The 16,940-nt window shown below is 42.3% G+C and overlaps 1 protein-coding gene across 6 annotated transcripts in view; it reads left to right on the top strand.

Annotated features, from left to right (window-relative positions):
- The window catches only part of sgip1a (SH3GL interacting endocytic adaptor 1a), a 104,321-nt gene extending 88,182 nt beyond the window's left edge, over window positions 1–16,139 (top strand). For all 6 annotated transcript variants that reach the window (XM_047374794.1, XM_047374793.1, XM_047374791.1 and 3 more), the window contains 5 exons: window positions 3,523–3,658; window positions 3,732–3,934; window positions 4,269–4,333; window positions 5,935–6,099; window positions 11,171–16,139. In XM_047374794.1, the coding sequence (XP_047230750.1) occupies window positions 3,523–3,658; window positions 3,732–3,934; window positions 4,269–4,333; window positions 5,935–6,099; window positions 11,171–11,193 (592 nt within the window). In that variant the 3' untranslated portion in view covers window positions 11,194–16,139. The remainder of the gene's footprint in view (window positions 1–3,522; window positions 3,659–3,731; window positions 3,935–4,268; window positions 4,334–5,934; window positions 6,100–11,170) is intronic.
- The last annotated feature ends 801 nt before the right edge of the window (window positions 16,140–16,940 follow it).

The raw sequence follows: 16,940 nt of genomic DNA, 5'->3' as shown, positions 1-16,940 counted from the left end.
TTACACTTTTCCCTCACTTACAAAAAAGATAAAAAATTATAGGCAGTGGGGGGTTAACCACAGCTAACAAAAAAGTTAGTTTGGTTAACCCATAGCCTATTCCGCTATCTAAAATATTAGCTTCGCAAGCACTAAACAGTTCGCGGAAGCTAATGCTAACTACTAACTGCTAAGAGGACTTCATTTCACCTTCCATAACTTGAAGAACAATAACGTCATGTCACTCGTACAAGTGATAAGCAATAGTGTGCCTAACTGACTATTTAAGACATGCCCACAACAGAAAGGAACAAACTTGTGAATTTTAGAGTTGGCCAACCCTAATTTATCTTAAGCTGAACGGTCTACCAACAGTTTCATAAGTCAGGAAAAATGGAAAAATGTGCTCTATAATTAGCTGTTAGCAAATTAGCAGAACTGTGCCCTCCACTGGTTATAAATAACTTATAGAACTAAATTATTATAGTTTACTATAGTTTTCCATATACTATAGTTATTGATGCAGGTTACAGGTGTCCTGTCAGCAAAAAAGGGGGGGTGTGGGGGAAAGGGAGAGTGTCAGGGTGGTTTCCGGGCTTTGTTAACCAGGCTGGTGGCAGATTGGAAAAAACTGTTCTTGTGGCGTGAGGTTTTGGTCCGGATGGACCGCAGCCTCCTGCCAGAGGGGAGAGTCTCAAAGAGTCTGTGACCGGGGTGGGAGGGATCAGCCAGAATCTTCCCTGCCCGCTTCAGGGTCCTGGAGGTGTACAGTTCCTGGAGCGACAGTAGACTGCAGCCAATCACCTTCTCAGCAGACCGAATGACACGCTGCAGCCTGCCCTTATCCTTGGCTGTAGCAGCAGCGTACCAGATGGTGATGGAGGAGGTGAGGATGGACTCAATGATGGCTGTGTAGAAGTGCACCATCATAGTCTTTGGCAGGTTGAATTTCTTCAGCTGTCGCAGGAAGAACATCCTCTGCTGGGCTTTCTTGATGAGGGACCTGATGTTTGGCTCCCACTTGAGATCCTGGGAGATGATGGTTCCCAGGAAGCGGAAAGATTCCACAGTGTCAATTGTGGAGTCACAGAGGGTGATGGGGGCAGGTGGGGCTGGGTTCTGCCTGAAGTCCACAACCATCTCTACTGTCTTTAGAGCGTTGAGCTCAAGGTTGTTCTGGCTGCACCAGTCCAACAGATGGTCCACCTCCCATCTGTATGCGGACTCGTCACCATTAGAGATGAGTCCGATCAGGGTGGTGTCGTCCGCAAACTTCAGAAGCTTGACAGACTGGTGACTGGAGGTGCAGCTGTTGGTGTACAGGGAGAAGAGCAGAGGAGAGAGAACACAGCCTTGGGGGGAACCGGTGCTGATGGTCAGGGAGTCAGAGACGTGCTTCCCCAGCCTCACGCGCTGCTTCCTGTCAGACAGGAAGTCAGTGATCCACCTGCAGGTGGAGTTGGGCACACTCAGCTGGGAGAGCTTCTCCTGGAGCAGAGCTGGGACGATGGTGTTGAAGGCAGAGCTGAAATCCACAAACAGGATCCTGGCATAGGTTCCTGTGGAGTCCAGGTGCCGGAGGATAAAGTGAAGGGCTAGGTTGACTGCATCATCTACAGACCTGTTGGCTCTGTAGGCAAACTGCAGGGGGTCCAGGAGGGGGTCGGTGATGTCTTTTAGGTGTGAGAGCACAAGGCGCTCAAAGGACTTCATCACCACAGAGGTCAGGGCGACGGGTCTGAAGTCATTAAGCCCTGTGGTCCTTGGCTTCTTGGGAACAGGGACGATAGTGGAGGACTTGAAGCAGGCTGGCACATGACATGTCTCCAGTGAGGTGTTAAAAATGTCTGTGAAGACTGGAGACAGCTGATCAGCGCAGTGCTTCAGGCTGGCTGGTGAGACAGAATCCGGACCAGCAGCTTTCCGGAGGTTCTGTCTCCTGAAGAGTTTGTTGACGTCCCTCTCCTGGATGGAAAGAGCCGTCCTCGGCGTGGGTACGGGGCTGGTGGGGGGGGACTTCAGGGTGGGGATTGGAGGTGCCAAGGCCCCTCTTGAGGTTGGGGAGGTGGGGGTGGTGGATTGTGGCTGCAGCTGTTGGGGGGCGTCGTGGGGGATGGTTGCAGGACTGTCCCTTTGTCTTTCAAAGCGGCAGTAGAACTCGTTCAGGTCGTTGGCGAGGCGTCGGTCGTTGATGGAGTGGGGGGCTTTTGACTTGTAGTTGGTGATTTGCTTGAGCCCTTTCCAGACAGACACAGAGTCGTTGGCTGAGAACTGGATTTGGAGCTTCTCAGAGTACAGTCGTTTGGCCTCTTTCACTGCCTTGCCAAACTTGTACTTAGCCTCTCTGTATATGTCTTTGTCCCCACTCCTGAAGGCCTCTTCCTTATCCAGCCTTAACCTTCTGAGTTTAGCTGTGAACCAGGGTTTGTCGTTGTGGTAACTCACCCTGGTGCATGATGGTACACAGCTGTCCTCACAGAAGCTGATGTAGGAAGTCACAGCCTCTGTGTACTCGTCCAGACTGTTGGTAGTAGTCCTGAACACATCCCAGTCTGTACAGCCTAAACACGCCTGGAGATTCTCCACAGCTTCACTGCTCCACTTCCTTGTCGTCCTCACAACAGGTTTGCAGAGCTTTAGTTTCTGCCTGTATGCAGGAATCAGGTGGATCATGATGTGGTCGGATTGGCCCAGTGCAGCACGTGGGACGGCGTGATAAGCGTCTCTGATGGTGGTGTAACAGTGATCCAGAATGTTGTCCTCTCTGGTCGGACATTTTATAAACTGTCTATATTTGGGGAGTTCATGGGTCAGATTACCTTTGTTAAAGTCGCCAACGACGATAACTAAGGAGTCCGGGTTGGTCCGCTCCACACTCAGTATCTGGTCGGCGAGCATGCGCTTTGCGACCTGCACGTTAGCTTGCGGCGGGATGTAAACACTGACCAGGATGAACGAAGCGAACTCACGGGGGGAATAGAAAGGCTTACAGTTTATGATGAACAATTTTGACACTTTACATATGTGCATATATTTCTGTGTATGATATAGGGATGTAAAACAATGCCTGGGTATGCTAAATAGATATTTCTAAACTTGTGTTTTTTTTATTTTATATGCCGTTAGATTGTGTCTTCACTGTCTGCATTGGTGTAACGCCAGCAGGACATGAAATTTTCACTGAAGTGAAATTTTTAGGTGATACTGTTCAACTGAATTATGAAGTAGTGGCGTAAATCAGTTTGACTTTAAGAAAGATTGTTCAGTTATGACAAAAAAATATTTCATAATAAACCACCTGCTGTGATGCGGTTAAAGTGAATAAAAAAAAGTTAAATGAATTTTGAAATGTTTTCCTTAATACCGATTTCTTACCAAAATTATTTTTTTTGACGAATTTTTCCTTCATTTCTGCTTTCATACACTGCCTTTGTGTTTGTTCTTTTTCCTTTTTTTGTGAGGGCCAATTTAACACGTTAGAAAATCACAATCGTTTTGTGTGCTATCTGTGTTGTGACTATTTTTCTTTATTCCACCAATCAGCGACACCACCACACAAGCCAAGGCTGATGCAAAAGACTTCTGGGTGAATATGCCAAACCTGATATCTCATCTAAAGAAGGTGGCTGAGCAGAAGCCGCAGGCAACATACTACAACGTGGACATGCTCAAGTATCAGGTTAGCTCGGCATTTATGATGTATTCACAAGAAGAAGCCAAACATTTTTACTAAAACCTGTGTCTGTGTTTAGGTATCAACAAATGGCCTCCAGTCGGCTCCTCTGAACCTAGCTGTAAGCTGGAGATGTGAGCCCACCAGCACTGACCTGAGGATAGACTACAAATACAACGGGGAGGCCATGTCGACACCAATGGCTCTCAACAACGTCCAGTTTCTCATCCCAATTGATGGAGGTGTTTCAAAATTACAAGCTGTCCTACCTCCTGCTGTATGGTATGCTCCAAACCATTCATTAATTGAATATTACAATGTTTAGCTTATAACTTACAGAGGTTAACTACAGAGGTTAAATGCTTCATGTTTTTAGTAGGTTTTAGTGCACAGAAAATATAATGAATGAACATGAATATATTATACAATAACGAAAATAAAAAACAGACTTTCTTTACAGGATTTAAGGTTTTAATCAAATTCCAATATGTTGAAAAAAAATTGTTTGTATTGGCTTTATGTGTTAAACCTAAACATTGATTCTAAAACTCAGGTTCCTATAGATGGCTAATGCAATCTGCTGTCTGCTTTTATGCCTCCTTTTCTATGCATAAAGGAATGCAGAGCAGCAAAGAATCCTATGGAAGATCCCTGATATCTCCAAGAAATCTGAAAACGGAGGTATGTTTAGCATCTGTGCAAGGTGAAATCTGTTAGTCAATTCACAGGCAGCATTATTCAACTCAGACAGAAGTATAATTTTACCTTCAGACTAAAGAAGACAAGGTAAAAGAATAGGAACCAAGTTCTCTGATTGGAATTACTGCTAGATCCAACATTTATTAACCAACTTCTCGGTTAATAGATGACAAACTCCATTTATGTTTGCCAAAATAGGTCAGAAAATACTTTAACTTAGTTTTTTCCCGGTATCACTCTGCAATAACTTCTTGGCATATAGATAGCAGCTTGCAGACTTGATACAGTTCTTTAACAAAGAACGTTTGAAGTTTATTTTCTTTTTCTATTTTTTACATCTGCTACCGTCTTTTAGTTTAGTTTCAGTGGCTAAAGAAAAGGGCCTCTGTGTCAAGTCATATTTATATCCCCGAAAAAGTCGTAAAATACTAATTGGAAAATCTTTGACACTCAGAGAAAATAAAAAATGTATAAACTAAAAAAAAAATGCTTCAGTTACATTTATTTTAAAAGGGTTGTGAGGGGACTGGCGACCTATCCAGGGAGTAGGGTACCAAATACTGTGCCAGTGATGAGTTGGTCAAAAACAACTATTTCCTAATGTGAGATTGAAAAAAAATTTAGATTAAGGCTTTTACAGATATTTACCAGGCATATCAAAAAATGAACAAACCATTGAAAACTTTTTTTCATTTATTTTCATTTTAATAATTTAGCTCCACATATTTGTCAGCTTGCCTTAAACTAGTAATGTGCAAGTTAACATAAAGTTAATGTTTTCGGCACATGTAAAGAGTTTTTGGTCTGAAAACTCAAACTGGAATCTATAACCTGCTTTTATTGTTTATCTTTTGTATTAATATTAGGGGGACAACATTAAGGCAGAATGAAATGAAAACCCTGAGCAAGAATATTATTTGATGAAACTGAACTAGACTAATCTCCAAGGGTCATAAATGATGTCGTTCAGGGAAGAGGGGAAAAGTTCAGTGCATGTTTCCATAGGAAATTCTGTAGCATAAACTTGTTAGGGCTCACTTTTGTATCTGTCTATGACCCAAAAAACTGTAAAAAGGCAACTAGGCTCACCTAATGTCCAAAATAAGGACACTACAAGATGAGACGATTTCAGGTAGAACAGACTGATTTCTTTTTTATTCAAAATATAAAAAATTGAAATTTTATTATAATTTTTTTTTTTCAAAAATGCACAAAATCAATATGTCAGCCCAGAGGGGAGATCCAAAAAAAATTAACACCAGGAGTGCTCTTTGAATGTTTATGCATTTATTACTTGTTGACTTATACAGTTTCTTATTTAGATTTAAGAAAGTTAGGTCGTTGCCTCCTGTTGCTGCCAATTGCTACTGAACTGGATGTCTACCCGTGATTGTGAGCTAAAAAGACAGCCGATAACCAAACTCCTACAGAAGAGTTTGGATGAAAATGCAACAGGCACATTATAATCCAGCAGAAGATTTGAATGTGTGTCTTAGTTAACATGTATGCATGAAAGACTTCTATATAAAATAAGAAATGCTAAATTTTCCCTCAGTCTTTCTATGTTTATTTTCTTGGACCAGGTGTGGGGTCCTTATTGGCACGCTTCCAGCTAGCAGAGGGTCCCAGTAAGCCGGCTCCATTGGCAGTGCAGTTCACCAGTGAGGGCAGCAACCTGTCAGGATGTGACATTGAACTGGCTGGACCAGGATACCGCTTTTCCCTCATTAAAAAGAGGTTTGCTGCAGGTCAGTTTCTCTACATTTTAAAGGTTATCCAAACAAAAACGTTTTTAATATTTATATGCTTTGCTTCCTTAGTTAATTTCCCATTACTAATAATTATATCTAACTACCTTTAGGTATAGATTTTATTTCTAAGGTCTTGGGCTTACATGATTTTTTTCATATTGATGGTATTTGAGGGATTTTTTGCTCATTGTATTAATGATGTAACAGACATCATATATTTTTTATCATAACCTGTACACTGAAGTTTTTGGGAAACGAACATCCTTAATTTAACCTTAATATCCTCACCACACCATTGTGCCTTTGGTTTTTGTTTCATTGGCTTAGAAAGACCTAGTGTCATTGGACAATGATGCATCTGGATCCACTCACAACCCATTTACACTGTAGCATACAAACTTAAGATGTCGTCATGTTTGCATATTTCAACTAAAGGTATTGGAGTTTAATTATTAAAACCAGAAGAAATTAGATTAAACCGTTGCATCAGAACTGTTAAAGATCTGGATGAAACACAGCTGCTGGACCGAGCCCCTAGAGTCCTGGGGGCCCATCCAGGAGATGCATCCCCCAGTGACACCTGATTGCAAGGATTCACTACTGTCACACCATTGAGCAAATACTAAGAAAGGCTTCGAGTAAAAATAATTTAAGGCTTGGTGATGCCCACATTTCGAATTCTTAGGATTTGCCACAGGCTGTCAGGAAGTTACCTGCTGCGAGATAAATCCAGAGTTAAATTTGGACTGTCATATCCTACCAAACTCAGGGTTATACACAAGGCAAAGAGCGAGTGTTCACAGATCCTAATGCATGGTCACCGGTGGACGCCAGGACCCGAGCTATGGACACTTTTGTTTATACAGTTTGCTCACAATAAGAAGGTAGACTTAACCTTCAATACATGGAATATTAAAAGGATAATTGAGACTTTCAAAAGAGATAGGGTAATATCGCATATAAAAAACTCAAAACGAGTGACATCTTTTTCAAGAGACACATTTGAAAACAATGCTTATAATAAATTTAGATGTAGATGGGTACCCAAGTACCCTCCTTGAACCGCCACCTTAACGTGGTGGAGGGGTTTGAGTGCTCGAATGATCCTAGAGGCTATGTTGTCTGGGGCTTAAATGCCCCTGGTAGGGTCTCCCATGGCAAACAGGCTCTAGGTGACGGGTCAGACAAAGAGCAGTTCAAGAACCCCTCATGACGACCACAAAATCGAGGCACGTGACGTCGCAGGGTACGGCGTAGCCGGGGTCCCACCCTGGAGCCAGGCCTGGGGTCGAGACTCGTCAGAGAGCGCCTGGTGGCTGGGTTTCTCTCGCGGAACCCGGCCGGGCCAAGCTCGAACGAGAGACGCGAGACCATACCCCAGTGGGCTCACCACCTGCAGGGGGAACCGTGAGGGACCGGTGCAAAGAGGATTGGGCGGCGGACAAAGGTGGAGACCTCAGCGGCCCGGTCCCCGGATGCTTAGGCTGGCTCTAGGGATGTGGAATGTCACCTCGCTGGGGGGCAAGGAGCCTGAGCTGGTGCGGGAGGTCGAGAGATATCGACTAGAAATAGTCGGGCTCGCCTCCACGCACAGCGTAGGCTCTGGAACCCATCTCCTCAAGAGGGACTGGACTCTCTTCTACTCTGGAGTGGCCCATGGGGAGAGGCGGCAGGCTGGGGTGCGTTTGCTTGTCGCCCCCCAGCTCAGCCGTCTTGTGTTAGGGTTTACCCCAGTGGATAAGAGGGTCGCATCCCTGCGCCTTTGGGTTGGGGAGAGGTCTCTGACTATCATTTCAGCCTACAGGCTGAGTGGTAGTGTGGAGTACCCAGCCTTCTTGGCGTCCCTGTCGGGGGTGCTGGATAGTGCCCCTCCTGGGGACTCCATTATTCTGCTGGGGGACTTCAACGCCTACGTGGGAAACGACAGTGACACCTGGAGAGGCGTGATCAGGAGGAATGGGCTCCCCGATCTGAATCTGAGTGGTGTTTCGTTATTGGACTTCTGTGCTAGTCACGGATTGTCCATAATGAACACCGTGTTCAAGCTTAAGGGTGTCCATCAGTGCACTTGGCACCAGGATACCCTAGGCAGGAGGTCAATGATCGACTTTGTTGTCGTATCATCAGACCTTCGGCCGCATGTTTTCACTCGGGTGAAGAGAGGGGCTGAGCTGTCCACTGATCACCACCTGGTGGTGAGTTGGATCCGCTGGGGGAGGAGAAAGCTGGACAGACTTGGCAGGCCTAGGCGCATAGTGAGGGTCTGCTGGGAAGATCTGGCGGACCCCTTGGCCAGGGATGTATTCAACTCTCACCTCCGGGAGAGCTTTGACCAGATTCCGAGGGATGTTGGAAACATAGAGTCCGAGTGGACCATGTTCTCCGCATCTATTGTCGATGCTGCGGCCGTAAGGTCTGCGGTGCCTGTCGCAGCGACAATTCCCGAACCCGGTGGTGGACACCGGCAGTAAGGGACGCTGTCAAGCTGAAGAAGTAGTCCTATCGGCTGTGGTTGGCTTTGGGACTCCTGAGGCGGCTGACGGGTACCGTGGGGCCAAGCGTGCCGCTGCCCGGGCGGTGGCAGAGGCAAAAACCCGGACCTGGGAGGAGTTCGGTGAGGCCATGGAGAAGGACTACCGGTTGGCCCTGAAGTACTTCGAGGATCTCCTCAATCCTGCCATCATGCATTCCCTGGTGGAAACAGAGGCTGGGGACTTGGAGTTGGACTCTTTCATCACCCAGTTTGAAGTCACCGAGGTGGTTAAAAACTCCGCGGTGGCAGGGCTTCGGGGTTGGATGAGATCCGCCCTGAGTACCTCGAGTCTCTGGATGTTGTAGGGCTGTCATGGTTGACACGCCTCTTCAACATTGCGTGGTGGACAGGGACAGTGCCTTTGGATTGGGAGACTGGGGTGGTGGTCCCCCTACATAAGAAGGGTGACCGGAGGGTGTGTTCCAACTACAGGGGGATCACACTCCTCAGCCTCCCTGGTAAGACCTACGCCAGGGTATTGGAGAGGAGAGTACGGCCTATAGTCGAACCCCGGCTTCAGGAGGAGCAGTGTGGTTTTCGTCCCAGCCGTGGAACACTGGACCAGCTCTATACCCTCTACAGGGTGCTCGAGGGTTCATGGGAGTTTGCCCAACCAGTCCACATGTGTTTTGTGGACCTGGAGAAAGCATTCGACTGTGTCCCTCGTGATGCCCTGTGGGGGGTGCTCCAGGAGTATGGAATCGGGGGCCCTTTACTAGGGGCCATCCGATTTCTGTACAAGCGGAGCAGGAGTTTGGTTCGCATTGCCGGCACTAAGTTGGACCTGTTTCCGGTGCATGTTGGACTCCGGCAGGGCTGCCCTTTAGCCCTTTGGATTTCTTCTCTTCTTTTTGCAGATGACGTGGTCCTGCTGGCCCCCTCTAGCCAAGACTTACAGCATGCACTGGGGCGGTTCGCAGCCGAGTGTGAAGCGGCTGGGATCAAGATCAGCTCCTCCAAGTCCGAGGCCATGGTTCTCGACCGGAAAAGGGTGGCTCTTCCTCTTCAGGTTGGAGGGGAGTTCCCGCCTCAAGTGGAGGAGTTTAAGTATCTCGGGGTCTTGTTCACAAGTGAGGGAAGAATGGAGCGGGAGATCGACAGACGGATCGGTGCGGATGCCACAGTAATGGGGGCGCTGTGCCAGTCCGTTGATGTGAAGAGAGAGCTGAGCCGAAAAGCGAAGCTCTCAATTTACTGGTCGGTCTACTTTCCTACCCTCACCTATAGCCATGAACTTTGGGTCATGACCGAAAGAATGAGATCCCAGATACAAGCGTCGGAAATGAGCTTCCTCCGTAGGGTGGCCGGGCACTCCCTTAGAGATAGGGTGAGGAGTTCGGCCATCCGGGAGGGGCTCGGATTAGAGCCTCTACTCCTCCACATCGAGAGGAGCCAGTTGAGGTGGCTCGGGCATCTATACCGGATGCCTCCTGGACGCCTTCCTCGGGAGGTGTTCCAGGCACGTCCCACCAGGAGGAGGCCCAGGGGACGGCCCAGGACACGCTGGAGGGACTATGTGTCTCGGCTGGCCTGGGAACGTCTTGGGCTCCCCCCGGAGGAGCTGGAGGAGGTGTCTGGAGAGAGGGACGTCTGGGCGTCTCTGCTGAGTCTGCTGCCCCCGCGACCCGGTCCCAGATAAAGCGGAAGACGACGAGTACGAGTGGGTACCCAAGTATATCACTCAACATTTACCGCTAAAGCCAGAGGGTTTAAAAAAGGTTTTCTCTTCAGACAAACATCCACTGTAGCTGATTAAAATGGCAGATACATATTAGTTACTGGGGAGGTGCATGCCACTCCAATTACTCTGTTGAGTATTTATGGGCCTAGTCACGACGATTCAGAATTCTATGGAAAGGTCTTTAGCTTGATTTCTCACATAGCCAAGGCCAATTTAATAATTGGAGACGACCTTCGTTATTCTTTGATAAATTGGCACCACTATAAGTACAATATTACATGCGCATTGAAATATAAGCTTAATCGGATACTATCTGGCAACTTTAATAGAGCGTTCATCTAAGTACGGCAAAATACTTTGAATTTAGGGACAAACCACAAAAATTACTAGAGAGAGAAAAGTCATAAACTTTATCCTATCTTCTGTTCCGAAGGCAGCAATATGTCTTTGAGATACAACCGGGAGCTGTTTATTTATTTAACTGATTTATTTGTAGTTGTATATTCTTTATTTCATTTTGTGCTTCATTAAATTATTATTCTTTAGTTTGTTTTATGATCTCCCACCTCTTGTGCCTAACTTACGTTTGCCTGCTTGTTTTTAGTATGGTTTTGGCCTTCTCTAGGTGGCCTGTAAAACAAAAATGAGACATAAGTCTTTTGTGGCTTGTTTGTACACTTATTTTGTTCTTTGCCTCTGATAAAAATATTTGAAACTTGTTATCTGAGTACAGGTAAGTAATTAATTAAATTTTAGCAATGAAAATAACCTTTCTTCAAAAATGCTGAACATGCATTGAGAAAAATATGTCTGAGGCTAGTAAAGAAATGATAAAATGTATCTGTACCTTTCAGGAAAATACCTGGCTGATAACTGACCTCAACTAAGAGCAGCACTGTTAAACAGAAAGACTGTCATGGACCACGGTTAGCATCAGGACCAGAGGACAGACCCAAACCAGACACTCCTGTAACCATCTCTGAACCCACATGGCAGGTCTGCAGCCTACTCAGCAGTATTGTTATAATTGCATATAGCATTGTGGAACTGTTTCACGTCATGTAATTATAGTATTTGTACTCATCTCATGTGTGTTGCTGCAATTAGATACCTGGGTTCTTTCCTTCTCTAAAGTCTGTGCCTCTGTCTCCATCCTCCTCTGGTCAGTGTTTGGTGGTGTTATTAAAAGTTTCACTGCAGCTGCCTGACAGAAGACCTGAACAGAGGGTACTTTTTTTTATTCAATGAAGAAATTTTCTACAGTTATACATCTTAGCCTACACAAAGTTAAATTAGAACCCACAACAGTTCTAAATTAGTTTTACCGTCATGATAAATCACGCATCTCAAAACAAACATACTTTTGTTAATGATTGTTAACACTGTTTTGAATCGATCTAATAAAACACAAATTCAAGTAACTACATAAACCTGGTTTTTCAAGCATTACTTGCAGGTAACACAGGGTCTTATGACTTTCTCTTGCATCCTGTTTGATACTACAATCAGATAATTTTATCTCTCTTAATCGCACACTTATACTGAGTAGTGTTAGGCAGCTGCATTGATGAGTCAGTTCACTGGTTAAAAATTATAAAAAAATAAGCAGGTGTTCCTGTCAGAATAAAAGCATTGTACAGTGTCATTTTAACTGAGTAACATGTATCTCAAAGGGCGTTTGGTGTTTTCCTTGTATTGTCAGATAGCCTTTCTGTTGTTCCCAGAACAGCAGTGTTAGACACCAGAGTTACATGACAGCATTCTATTTTTATTTATCGAAGACGACGATTTGTTGTATAAAACATGTGATTCTGTATATGAATAGAATCTGAATGGTATCACACAACTCGGAACCCTTAAATGTATAAATATTTGAATTCTCTTGTATTTTTTGTTATCTGTGTAGTTGGGTAACCTTGTGTACAGTATAAGGGATAATTTTTTGAATTTATTTCAGATATAATTTTTTAACTCAAGTGCAGCAGAAGATTTGAGCTATATTTGCGTGGAGGTTGTGGAGTAATTTAAAGAAAACGATGACTATCTTCCTGGATGCCGTGTTATGCTTTGTGAAAGCAGTGTTATTGTAGAGTTAGAAATCCACACTTTAATAATGCTATATGCATACTTTTTATTTTGAAAGTTCATGCTAACCAACTAGCCCTGCTCAATTGTGTTTCTAGAGGTTTTTCAGCCTTTGAGTCTTTTAAAATAGTTTCTTCTATTGCACATATATAACACTCTTTTTCAGTTCAAAATAGTTGAACTTAACTTCTCTGCAAACTGCTTATAATTCAGGCTTGAGTGGCTGTTCAGCATTACTGGCTGTCCATGAATGCTTAACAAAAGTCATGTTTCCACTTCCCAGGGTAGCTTTTCTGAGCCATTTTTAACCCACCTCTGTTTTTAACTCAATCTGTCAGAGTACAAATGTAACCCAGAAAATGGCTTGTAGGGAAGTAGTACTCTTGAGATTACCCTGAACTTTTGTCGTGGTTGCTGGATTTTGAATTGGTTGAATATTTAAGGCATTTCTTTCTGGAAGAACTCCACAGTTTGTATTTTATGTTACCTAAACGCAATACATCTGTGCAAGCAGGTAGACTATTTCTTTCAAAGTAATATTTTAGGGTTTTGAGTTATGTAATAATGTTTTATATGTTATGTTACGGGGCACAATAAAAAGACCTACACCACCACAAGAATGTGTATCGTTAACTAATTAGAGGTTTTTAAACAATGCATGTGTGCAATGGTCTTTTAAGGTACATGACATTGATTTAATTTATCATATGTCTGATAATGTTACACATTTCCTCAGAGTTTGGGAAGACTTTAATTCTGTTTCAGAGTATAAGCACTGAGAAAATATCAGACATTTTGGTCATAAAACATCAGCATGCTCCTGTTTATCTCTCCTCTGACATATATGATTGAAGGCAAAAATCTGCATCTGTAAAAGTACATTTAAAATTTTTTGATGTTGCACCTTTATATGGAGATTGAAGTGACTTTACATAAGATGTAGAGTGAAGCCGCTATAAAAGAATACTTGCTCTGTAGTTTGCATTGCTGAAAAATAATTATCTTCTTAATAGGAACCTTTTGTTGTGGTCTGATAAACACTTGGCAACTTTTTGTTAGGTGTCATACGCATTGTTTTTTTCTAAATAAACAGCACTGCAGTCAAAATGCACAGCAAACAGCCCAGTGTGGATAAAGGTTCAGGGTAACCTAATGGTGATTATAACACACCCAAGTACTCAACATTCCAACCTTCTGTCCAAGATGGTGGAATTAGTTTCTATCTGCAGGTTGACAGGTTTGCCAGATGGCAATTGAATGGCATCTATGAGCATCCCCAGGACAGGGTCTGTACTAAAGCTAGTTGGTTAGCAGCAACTGAACTTTCAAAAAGTAAAACTTAAATATACACACTGAAATGTTTGACATTTTAGAATTATCATTACCTTTTATATCTGCCTGGAAACTGTTCACTTAGCATAAAGACTGGGTTTATATTTAATTATGAAATATCTACTTGCCAGCCCTTATCCCCCTATAGGATCACACATTTTGTTTCATTGATTGCAGAGTATTAATATCAACATATTAATGAAAAATCTAACATGCACCTTAAAGGTTCAGGTTGCTTTGTGGCTCACAGCCAGACTAAGCAGCCTCATACAATTTTATCCACTTCCCTGCCAGGGTCAACCAGTCTCGCTCTGTTGACATTTGTGTTGCAACTTTACCAGTTCAAATTTTAAATTAATTCACCCTCTTGACTTTTAAAATACTTGCAGAAAATTGCAAGGTTCTTTTTAGTTTTTGTCAACATTAAAAAACTGTTAGTAATCATTACCATTAGCAATTAGAATCTGTGACTGTGCCTACTCTATATACAGCTTCATGAGACCTGGGCCTTGTTTACTTTTGAACCCAACTACATTTGCTGTTTTCTCCTTATTACAGTCTTTATGCTAAGCTAAGCTAAGCTAACAAGAAGTTTATGGTGTGTTCCATTTTTCCTCGGAAGACATTCCAAGTGTAAAAAACAGTCCCTGAAGTTGGAGTTCCCAGTTCGGAAACTCAAATGTCCTTGCACTACCCTGGGTTTAAATTCAATATGACATCCATGCATATAAAACAAATATTTGTAGGAATAAATCATTGCTTCCTAATTGAACGCACTCAACATCTGACTTCAAAGGCAAATGGAATGTAGCGTTAGCTTCAGGATTGATTGCTGACAGGAAATTAAATGTGTATTTCCCAAAATGTCAAGCTGTTTCTTTACGTACAACATGTACAACAACAAAAACACATAATTTTTTTTCTCAGCCACAGCACTGACATTTTAGTGGTATTGTTGCTTAGACAAAATAAGTTTTACTGGGACCAGGTAGTTTCTTATAACCTAGTAAAAAGAAACTTCAATCCAGTAAAAATGAAAGTACTTTCTGCAACTACTCAGCTTTGGTTTACCAGTTATGCTTCTCACATGTTACTAATTCTCCTCAATGGTTTCTAACTCCCAGAATAAATCTTATGCAGCACGACCAATTCATCATGCCAGCGCTCGAATCCATGGCTTTAATTTTCATAAATGTAATGGTCTCTGTGAGATGACTTGATTTGAATGAGGGTGTGAAGCAAGGTTAAGTTGACCAAAATTATATTTTTGTTTGTTTTTGTATTGTATGTGTGTGTGTGTGTGTGTGTGTGTGTGTGTGTGTGTACCCCGGACAGTCAGTCCTATGATGAGAATAATAAGATAAATATTTTTAAAATGCAGAAAAATATATTATTGTTTAATGTGAGAACAACACTGTGCTGATGATGTTCAACTTCCTGAATGCTCTAAAACATGAAGAACAAAGTCTGTGTATGATGTGTAACTGAAAACGTATGTAGTGTACTGTTTGTCTGCATTCTGCTAAATGTAACCAATCACAGTCTTGTGGCAAATTCTAGAAAATAAATATGTAAACCTCATACTTCTGAGTTATGAAGTACTTTTGACTAGTTATAGTTTGCATTGTAAATATATTTAATGATTTCAGATCTGGGCTGCACAATTAAATTTAAACGTTTGCTTTTTGGTTTTTTTCTTTTTTTTCTTTTATTTCTTATGTGCACTCAATATAAGGGAACAATTAAATGAAATTTTGAAGTAAGATGACTGATTGGTGCCATTTAGCTCCCACTCAACCCTTCATTTGATAATATTTGTCTTCATGTTGACTGGACACCATGTCTAACAGCACTCTGTTATCTTTGGTATGAATTGTGAGATTTTCAGAGCAACAGTCACTACAGCATTATCTACCAATGCCCACAATATGCAACCCTAACCATGTAGGCATTTTAAATTATCATTTCTTAGTAGCTTAAACTTTATCAGCTTAAAAAGCAAAACAAAAGCCTTTGATTGGTGCAATATTGTTTGTATCTTTTAATTTGAAAAATAAATGTGAAATAAGTGGGCATTTTCCAGCTATTCATCTCTGTGATGAATTTTTCTGTCAGTAGTTGATAATTGCATGCAGAGCATGCAGTAAAAAGTGAGGCATCTGAGGTGATAGGTAGTACTGAAATGACATGTTGTGCTGAGTGTCACTTACTTACCTTGGGGTATTTTGAGAAGAGAGCAGGAAGTGTTTTTGTTTTTTTGTGTGCAAGAAGCCAGGATGCTTTTTTGGTTCAGTGAAGTTAACCTCAAACTCATGTGCAAGCTGTTTGTACAGAACATAACATTGCTAAGATAAACTGAGAAAATGTGTTTGCTTCTTTTCAAAACCAATAAAAAGTATAACTGGATGCCTGTTTTTGCCCTTTTAATTACGTTTGGATTACTTTGTGTTTCTGTGTTGGATTTTCTCTTTTTGAGCCCTACTATTAATTAAAGTTACTTATTTGGCACCTTGACTGTTGTCCCAAGGGACTTTGCATAAAAACAGGTATCACAAATTTAAATCTTATTTCACTCACGGTTATGTTCATATAATTCTGAAAAATTCAAATTTGATCCAATTGATGTTTTAGATACCAGATCCAGGCATTAAATCTCGCTGTTCTGGTAGCTTTGTGTGTTGACAGTTGAACTTTTTTACCAATGTTTCACTAAATCAGTGGCTCACAGCAATCACATATATAAATATAGTTAGATATCTATCTATATCTATATGTAGATATAGATATATAGATATATATCTATATAGATAGATAGATAGATAACTGATATTTAACACTTAAAAATCGCAGTTTTTTTTCTCACTGTTTGAAATTAGACTAAACCTTTCCTGTTTTAGGTTAGTTAGAATTACCAAACGTTTTTTGTCAAATTCCAGAATAATGACATACTTTTTATAGACATGTTTGACTTTAAATTATTAAGTTTACATAGATTTCCTCAGTATTTGATAGAATTATCTTTTAAACTGTATGACGTGGATCAAATGTTTTAGGTGTCCTTCCTCGAGCTTCTGACATCAATTTGCTGGAATTTTGGCCCATTCCTCTTGGCAAAACATGGTCTGGCCTGGCAGAACCACCTACTAACATTCTATAGGCCTTAAATCAGGGCTTTGCAACTTTGTACCTAATTTGGCAGTATTCCTA

Source organism: Girardinichthys multiradiatus, chromosome 9 (genome assembly GCF_021462225.1).
Source record: "Girardinichthys multiradiatus isolate DD_20200921_A chromosome 9, DD_fGirMul_XY1, whole genome shotgun sequence".
In the NCBI taxonomy this organism is placed as follows: Eukaryota; Metazoa; Chordata; class Actinopteri; order Cyprinodontiformes; family Goodeidae; genus Girardinichthys; species Girardinichthys multiradiatus.
This window is presented reverse-complemented; position numbering and strand designations above follow the sequence as displayed.